Source organism: Corvus kubaryi, unplaced genomic scaffold (genome assembly GCF_017639235.1).
Source record: "Corvus kubaryi isolate FWS band 111438036 unplaced genomic scaffold, C.kubaryi_AGA036_p1.0 65298, whole genome shotgun sequence".
In the NCBI taxonomy this organism is placed as follows: Eukaryota; Metazoa; Chordata; class Aves; order Passeriformes; family Corvidae; genus Corvus; species Corvus kubaryi.
In genome coordinates, this window is record NW_024581901.1 from 32,730 (window position 1) to 42,365 (window position 9,636).

Below are 9,636 nucleotides of genomic sequence, written 5' to 3' on the forward strand. Positions count from 1 at the left end.
TCGAACACTTCCAGGGATGGGACATCCTCAACTCCTCTAGGCAGCCTATTCCAATGTCTCACCACCCTCACAGTAAAGAATTTCTTCCTAATATTCAATCAAAACCTACTCTTCAGTTTAAAACCATTTCCCCATGTCCTGTCACTACATGCCCTCATAAAAAGTCCCTCTCCATCTTTCTTGTAGGCTCCCTTCAGGTACTGGATGGAGCCTTCTCTTTTTCAGGCTGAACAACTCCAATTCTCTCAGCCTTTACTCATAGGAGAGGTGCTCCAGCTCTCTGGTGGCCCTTCTCTGGACTCACTCCAAAAGGTCAATGTCCTTCTTGTGCTGGGGACTCCAGAGCTGGATGCAGCACTTCAGAGCACTCTGCTCTGGTGGGATCTCACCAGAGCAGAGTGGAGGGGCAGAATCCCCTCCCTTGCCCTACTGCCACATTGCTTGGGATGCAGCCCAGGATACAACTGGCTTTCTGGGCTGCCAGCGCGTATTTCCAGCTCGTCATCCACTTGCTCTCATCATTGCTCTCACCCACCAGCACCCCCGAGCCCTTCCTCTGGATCTGTTCATCCCCCAGCCTGCGTTGACACTGAGGGTTGCCCTGATCCAGGTGCAGCACTTCCACTTGTTAAATCTCATGAGGGCCCTCTTCTTGAGCTTGCCCAGGTCCCTCTGGATGGCATCCCATCCTTCAGAAGCGTTAACTGCACTACTCAGCTTGGTGTTGTCAAACTTACTGGGTGTACACTTGATCCTGCTGTCTTTGTCACTGATGAAGAACACATGAGATAGCACAGGTCCCAGTACAGACCCCCAGGGGATACCACTTGCCACTGACACTGGCCCAAAGCCAAGTCAAATTTTGAAATAGGCTACTCAGTTATCTTTTCTCATCTTCTATATAAAAACGTCACAGCCAGACTCAAGCAACTCTGTGATAGTTTGGATACCAATAGAGAACAATGTTCCATACCTTGCTATGTCCCCACGATACAAGGATTTGTAGGCCCAGTTTGCAGGGTCTGGTTTCTTGTCTATCCGAAAGGTGTCTGCTGTGGGAGCCTGGATATCATCAAGCCAAATAGAGCGACTGCTCGTAACATTTGATGCTTTCTTACCTAGACTGCAGAAATAAAAGAAACATTAAATCATACAACAAATTTTCTCTTAAAATGAAAAACAAGGAAATGTTAACTCTGTGAGGAGGAAGTTACACTACAAGGCAAACCCAGCCACATATTAAGATTCTTGCACTAATTAAGAATGTTTAATGCAACCCCTCTCCAAACCCTCACAAGAGATCTGTGACAGGAAACAAGATGCTTACAAAAACTGAACATAAGCCTCTACATGACTTTAAAAATTTATTTCATAATCACCATACCATGCTTTTGCTCTGCACAACAGTACTTCACTGAATATTTTAGTCACAGTTTTTTTATACGATTAAACAAGTGGTTCTAAATCTGTTTCCCTTGCTTTGAATGCACGTTTAGTCATATAAAGCTTAGAAAAAGATCATCAACCAGTGGTAAAAATTTCAGTTGAAGAGACAAGCACAAGAACACAATGAGTTTACATCTTGCATGCTATTAATATATACATACTTTGCTGCTGCTTCCCTTTCACTCTTTTTGCCACTTCCTTTGTCCTTGATGTGCTTAGTGTCCACATCCGATTCACTGCTACTGGAATCTCCTTTGGTTTTCTTTTTTGTCTTCTTACTGTGGTGATGCTTTTTCTTTTTCCTTTTCTTACTTGTCTGTTTCAGACTCTCATCTGTATCACTCTCCTCGGACAACTCAGATCTTGAAGTAATCCTGCTCGGAAAAAAATACATACATCTATATACACACCTATACAGCTAAGCAGTAAAACTGTTAAGGAATACCACAAAAAGAAAGTTCAGAACATTTTACTCTTTACATTTTTTCTCCCTGTATTTTATTTGAGAAGGTAGAGTAACACATACAGCAAAAGTGATATAAATCTGCATTAAATAACAACTATATTTTTCAGCTGCTGGAATTACTGACAACCAGCCTTAACGTTTTAATTGTCAAGGCATTTTGATGTGTGATCTGCACAAATATCCATCTGTTAACATTGCCAAACTAAAGAAGATGACCAAGATGATAAAATTTCCTAACTTTTCTAAACAACTTAGCTCAAGCTAAACGACTGAGAAATCTTCCACTGTGACCTGCAAAAGAAAAAAGTCTGATTTGTTTTCCCTGGGATTTTTTATGACTTACACAGGAAGTATCAAAACCACACTTTTAAAATCACTTCCAGATTAGAAAATCAAATCTCACCAATCAAGAAACAATTTTTTATGACTACGGAACTGTTATCATATAATACAGTATAATGTAATACAATAACACTACGTGCAACAGACAACTGAGTTATTGAGAGATCACATAAAGGACACATAGTTTTGGCAAAACACATGTATATTACTGTACATACCACATAAACTCCCACACTTAATAATCAAATGAATAAGGGAGGTCTTCTCTAACCCTTAATTAAAGCACAACTTCTTTTTAAACTTATTTTTTCTGCAATCTTTCAATGAAAGATTTCAGTGATTTAATTTCAATTCTTACAACTCTCAGTATTCTGAATATTTCAATAAAAGAAAATACTCTGTTTCAGAAACAAGGTATCTCAAGTAACAGCCCTGACACAGAAAGAAAAAAGAAACGAAGGAAGAACCTTAAGCAGACCTTTAAAACAAACACACACACTTCTGCAAACCAAACAAACAAAGCAAACCCTCTCAAAACCACCAACTACATTGGAGCAATTAGTTTCTATTGAACTGAGATAAAACAAATTAGTTTTTGTTAAACCAAGTACCTGAGTAATAGGCAAAAAAAACCCCCAAACAACAAACACCCAAACATTTTTCTGCACACTAATTTTTGACACAGTCTTTTTCAAAGATAAAATTATTATGGTGGGTTTGTTATGTGATTCTGCCTGATGGCAACTTGCAAAATCCTTAGTTTTATGACATTAAAGTCCTACAAAGATTTGAAGAAACAGAATTAGAATACATGACTGATAAACAAAACACTGATTGCATTTCAAACACACAATGCATGTAAATGCAAGAATAAGTACAGAAAAAGATGTATTCAGGTGTGCTTGGTATTATAAAGATTTTCCATATCATGACCACCACCAATCATCATAAAAATGGAAGCTTGCATCAAATTAAAAGTGACTGAAGTTTTGAACTCGACAACTACAACTTGACTGCATTCACTATTGAGTGCTAGTTACAGTGTAGATAGGCCAAGTATAGCAATGAGTCTAGTGAACATATTAAAAACAGTTTTTCAGCAAACACGGCTGCTTAAAGCTCATTTCTGTAAAAGGATATCATCACCCACTTCAGTTGACCAGCATATTCTACAGCCAGACACAACCTGATACATGTAATACTTCATTATTTCACATTGTCAACTGCTTTTTAAAAAATAAAAAACTCAACTGTGAAATGGGTGATTTCTCTGGTTTCCACAGAGAAATCACAAAGCTAATGCTTAATCTTTAGATTATTTCAAGGGTCACTTAAGACATTCAAAAGCTAATGAAGAATCATGATTGCTCAGTTCCCTCTCCATTCCAAAATAACAATCATTTAAATGCAGCTCTGAAAAAAAGAAAATGGGAATGTAATTGCATACGTACAATTTCTCATTATTTTAAGTTAAAAGACATTGGAAGCATTATTCATACTTTTACACATGACTCAGTTCAAGCATTTTAAAATACTGAACAGTAGAACGAAAAGCTTTTAGATTCTGAATTTGGTCTCACATAACAAAAGCAAGACAAAAGAAAGAGGCTATTTCAAAAGACATTGGAGTACACTCTACCTTACTAATGGTGACTTTTCAGGAATGAGATCGGCATCTTCTGTAGTTCGTTGGTGCAGTAATAGTGCATCTTCTGCAGAGAAGCTTGGGTTACTCAGCCAGTCTAAATCTGCAGGTCAAAAAAAGTGTGAGATCAACACAAATTAGCTTGCTGTGCTTTTTTAAGTTAGGGGTTAATCTAGTCAGCAGACAGCTAAATTCACAGTAAATGTCACTAAGTCATGTGCAATAACTGAGCATATTCGAAAGCAGTCCATGAAATTTCCATTTAGCTCATACTGAAAGCTATGTTTAATACATAACTCTATACACAAAAATACACAGCTCTACACACAAAAAAAGAACCTATCCAACATTCATTTTTATCATTTAAAATTCTAACTTTATATATTTATATATGTATAAATTTGTTACATATATATAAGATCTACTGTATCATAATATATTTACCACTATATATTAATTATACATTAATGTCTATATACAATATAGAATAGAAATATTTACATATTTAAAAAGTGAAATTGAAAAAATTACAGAAAGGCATAATTAAACAAAAGGTGTAGTTAATGAATGCAATACAATTTATACAAACTAACAAAAGTATACATTACTGTGCAGAAAATACTCTTCACACAATTTTATTGATAGGCACACCCATTACTGATAAGTAACACTCAAGTGTTTTATACATGGCCAAAACATGTCACTGAAATATCATTAGACTTATCAATAGTGTGAAAGAAAGCCACTGGATGCTAATTTGTATATATTAGTCAGCATTAAGCATCCTGCACCTAGACCTCTGCATTTCAGTCACCATATAAGATCAGACACTGACAGGATGTGGAAGGGAAACTTTCTGTCACAATTTTACTGATATTAAAAGTTTTATAACAATTTTCATAGAGATTTCATTTCTAGAATTCTTTAAGCATGTGAAATTTCTTAGCTATTAAACAACAAAAGTTATTTTGTGTAAATACAGAACTTAACAGCAGCCCCTCCAGTGTCACACTGATAGAGATAATAACAAAAGGAACAAATTTGGTCTCCCTGCCTCTCCTCCATGCTCTTTACAATCACTTCTGCCTCAGTGCTCTTCCTGTCACACTCCTGTCTTTGTGTTCTTGACTACACTGACCTCTACCCCTCAACAGAATGAACTTATTGTCTGTCAAGCCAGATACCTCTCCTACTTCTAAAGTATTTTTTTCATAAACAGAATTTTGGTATGAAAAGCTTTCTTCTGTCTCATGTCCCTGAATTGTTGTCCACAAAAGGATTTTAAAGCAGAGCAGACTGCAAAACAGCTTGTTAACCTAAGCTAAACACATCAAGAAGTACATACGATAAAGCAAAGCTCCAGTTTGTGTTTCCCAAGAGTCCACTCCCATTATGAAAGGCCCCATAAGGAGGGATCACCTCCCTGGCTCGTCTTGAACCTCCATCTCTGTGCATGGGAGAATCCACAATTCATGGCACTGTCAAGACCAAATCACACTCCCCCACGACGAGCCTAACCAACATGCTGCAGAACAGCACCATGCACCATTTCCCAGCCTGTTTCTGTAGCTTGGTTCTACCTGAGCAGCTAAGATCAAGTTGCATCTTTAATGCATTGAAGAATCACTTTGTGAGAACCAAGCCCTGTAGCACAGTCAATATACATCTGTGACTACAGCAGGGAAGCTCAGAATTCTCCAAGTACAGTATTTTCTGAAGAATTTAATCAAACTGACCTAATACTCAGAAAAAAATGAGCCATTTTTGCCATTTTGCAACATGCAAGTTCAAACCGCTTGTAAATAATCTCAAGTGAATCAGTTAGTGTTTTAAAGTTTGGAATGCATTGTGATGTTCGAAATGCTTGTATCCAGCTATCTCTTCAGTTGTTAGGCTTTTTTCTTGCGGAATGTCTAAGAAGTTTATCATTTTCACAGACCAGATATAAAAGACCTATTTTGCGATAATATGCATGTACTTGTTACATGTTTATGAGCACAACCGCAGCAGTAATCCAATGGCATTCTCTTTATACCTTCTCAAGCAAAAAGAAAAATTACAAAATTACAGTGCATGTCTACACCAACAACTTTTAAGAGCTAAACGAAGCCTTTTGTTGCCTCTCAGGATCCTGAAAATCTGCTTTCAGCAAAATTTACTGCACCATCTGACCTATAGCATAGTTCAGACTGCAAATAATGCTGCATGTGGCGCTTACTAATGTCATCAGGGTTACTAATTACTACTGCTCTCCTCATGGCTACAGATAAATTTGCAATTTATCTTCCACCAAAGACTAATTAAGCTTGACAACATAATTGTAACAAAGCATATACAAAATTGCAGCACTCTAGAGGCTGCTGCAACTCAGCAACTGGGCAACACAGGAAGCATAAGCACCACTTCTGTTTCAGACAGCACCTTCGCTTTAAAAGTGGTGTAGGAAGGTTTTTAAAAGTATGATGCAAAGTGGTTGTCTGAATGAAACATGACCAACATATATACATTATTACTTCAACTTTTACAATAAAGCCATGAAGCAGTCCTAAATGTCTGCAAAAAGCACCTCAGTTTTACATAACACTAAAATCAAAATACTCTGGGATCTCTGTATTACGATGCACTTTGGCTTCACAGCAGCTCTGAGCAGAGAACCATCTATCAGAGAGATACTAAAGTTGCCTGTCAAGTTCTCAAGTTCTCACAAGCTGAATGTGTGAAATTTGATATACACCACCATAAATGTGGTTCTGAGTTAATATTTAATTTTTACAACTTACATTAAAACGTTGCTGTCAAAACCAAAGTACAATATTTACTAAAACATAAACCAAACAAATTATGTTCCAGTTTTGTCAATAATTCTCACACAAAAATCTTTCAGTATACCAAAATGTAAGTCATAAACAGTGCTAACAACTGAAATCTGGATCCACAAGTCAATCTCACATCTTTTTCTGTATAATCTGATCTTCCAGACAGGTGGCCTGAAGCGACACAGACTACCGTAACAACCTTAAAGGCTAAATTCCCAAAGTTTTAAAATACAACCAAGGTCTTATTACCAGAGAGTTTTACTGTATCTCTCCCTGGCAGAACAGCTCCTCTATTCCTAGAAGCTGTAATTTGGTATCTTATTATGTCCACTACTCCCTACACCAAGAGTCATTACCAGAAAGGGTCCTAAATGCAGCTAGAACATTTCTGTACTGGCAGAGCAAGTATCAACCACTGTTATGCCATCGGGGTAAGGCAGAACTGGTTAGAACAAGAAGCTAACGCACCATACCGACCGGACCAAATACACAAGAAATTCAGCCTAGGTAAATGCTTCTCTTGTTTCCCTTTGCTGTGGTGTCTAGAGAATGGGAAGATTTAAGGGTGGTAGAACCTGGCAAGCAAAAGGAACGGTTAGTTCAAATCCTGTCCAGTAGAATTAATAAACGTAGTACCTACTTCACTGCTTGGCACTACACCAGAAAGTGTTATTTCCTTTAATATTATTATTTACTTATTAGAAGTATTACTCGCAACTGCAGGTAAATGTGATAGAATGAATCATAATCCAAAACACGTCCTTCACAACTGTGATTTGGCTTAATAAGCAAGGAATTAAAAAACATTTTTCAAGATATCCAAAGATAGTGGGGAAGGAAAAAAAAAAAAAAAAAGAAAGTAACAACAACAAACCACAAGCCCCCGCGCCGCGCTCCGCAGCCTCCGGGGGCGATGGTTACGGGCCGATGGGCCCGGGCCCAGCGGCAGCACCGCCCCCGCCGCCGCCGCTCCACGGCGGGGGAAGCACGGACAAGCACGGCAACCAGAGCGGGGCCAGCGGTGTGTGGGGAGGGCCGCTGGAGAGCTGTTAAGGGAAAGACGGTTCTCCCAGGACTTTACCTCTCGTGGAGCCCTTGGAGCTGCCGGCGATGGGCTCCCCGGGCTGGGCGGCCCCGGCGAAGGCCGGGAACAGCGCCATGTCTCGGCGGCCACCGCCGCCCCCCGCCCGATCTGCCCGGCGCCAAGATGGCGGCGCGGCGCCAAGCGCGCTGGGACTGGTAGTTCTGCCGGCCGGACCCAAGATGGCGGCTGAGGGCCGGAAAGCTTGGCCTTTTGGCCGCTGCGGGCGGCCGGTTTTCTGCGGGTTCTCGTGTATCGTGCGCCCTCCGCCACCGCACTGCGGGACTGGCGGAGGGGACTGCTGCGGGAAAAGGCGGGATGGAGCTTCCAGAGCCAGCCCTTCCTTCCCACCACCCTCATCCTTCATGAGGTTCTCCGGGACAGAACTCCCAAGCGATGTCTCCAGGAGACTGGAATGCTCAGCTGTGTAAAAGATGATGCTGTAAAAGGCCAGGTGGCCTTTCTGTTGGGAACTAGTGAGTGTATGCCTGGAGGCCCGAGCACCCTCGTAGCCTGTCTCAACAGCGTCAGGGAGGGCACGGGGAACAAATAACCTGCTGCAGTCGGGCCTCTCTCAGCCTCCTGACCGGGGAGTCACCCATCATGTCTGATAGCATCCATGAGCCTGCTCTCCACAAAGGAACTGGAAAAATTATTTCTTTGTGCCTTCTGGGACAGGATGTTCTGCTTCTTAATTATGTATTGTCTGAACCAGTATTTCCTTTTTTTTCCTCTAGCCAATGCCTGATTCTTGCATTGTGAGGGGAAAAATAACCACCCTAGTCCCTTTTTCTGCAAAATTTTATATCTTATTAATGTAGTTCAGTATTCTCCTTCCTAGACTGAAAATTTTGCCTTTTTTCTTTGTATGCTAAAGCCACTCCATAATAGTCTCCTTGTTGAATTTCTTTAGTTTTTCTAATTCTTACATTAATACTAATGCATGACCAGAATTTCATGTCATGATTAAGCTAGTGAGTTTAGGGATTGTATGGAATTATGACAACTGGCTTGTTTTGTGCTCCTTTTTCAATACCTTCGGATCATTCTGTTCGGCTTTTGTCTTCTCCTGAGCTACAGTATCTGTCAAGAGACCATTTATGATTGGCAAAAGGTAATAGGTAACTACTGTGTGTAGATGATAGGAGTACCTTCCCTATACACACTACTTCACATCTACCGAGCTGATATTTTTGTCATTTTATAATTTATTTTTTAAATACTTCAGCAGCCTTTCCCAGTCAGATTTCCAGTTGATTGCCATGAATACCTGTGCACCATCTGCAGACTTTGTCAACTCTACAGTCGCTGCCATTTGCAGCCTTTTTTTAGATGTTGATGAGTTCATTCTTTAGAAAACTCTAAAACTATTTCTTAATCCTTGTTTACTACCTTTAGTTTATTGTTAGTCCATAAAATGCTATTCATCAACAGCAGATAAGTATGAAAGTACAGAGAGAAGAGGATTCAGAACAAAATAGTGGTCATGGACACTGATAGTCTGGAAGTCATCAAAGGAGTGGGGCCTGATTTCCAGCTTTGAAAGTTTGGCTTTAAGTTTATTCTCACCTACTGATATGAAGCCAAGTTTTTGTTCAGGTATGTTAACATCTATGAGGTTTTGTAGTAAAACATTAGAAAGTAGAAAATGTAGTATGTAACATACAGAAATATGTATCTACCTAGAACTGATACAGAAGATAGGGAAGACACCTAAAAGAGGCACATTACCAATTTTGAAGAGACAATTAAGAAGTAATTACCTTTCCACGTGCACCTTTTAGCCTTTATTCTGAGAAAACATGTAATTTTGTGTTTCTGTCTGCCTGGCATAATTTCT

The 9,636-nt window shown here is 39.6% G+C and overlaps 1 protein-coding gene across 1 annotated transcript in view; it reads right to left on the minus strand.

The window, feature by feature from the left end:
* LOC121673257 (nuclear exosome regulator NRDE2-like) overlaps positions 1–7,955 on the minus strand; it is a 28,809-nt gene extending 20,854 nt beyond the window's left edge. Inside the window, exons 1-4 of the mRNA XM_042046419.1 lie at positions 7,797–7,955; positions 3,894–4,002; positions 1,608–1,820; positions 974–1,123 (exon numbers count right to left, since the gene is read on the minus strand). Coding sequence (XP_041902353.1) covers positions 974–1,123; positions 1,608–1,820; positions 3,894–4,002; positions 7,797–7,875 — 551 coding nt within the window. The 5' untranslated portion in view covers positions 7,876–7,955. The remainder of the gene's footprint in view (positions 1–973; positions 1,124–1,607; positions 1,821–3,893; positions 4,003–7,796) is intronic.
* Positions 7,956–9,636: the final 1,681 nt, after the last annotated feature.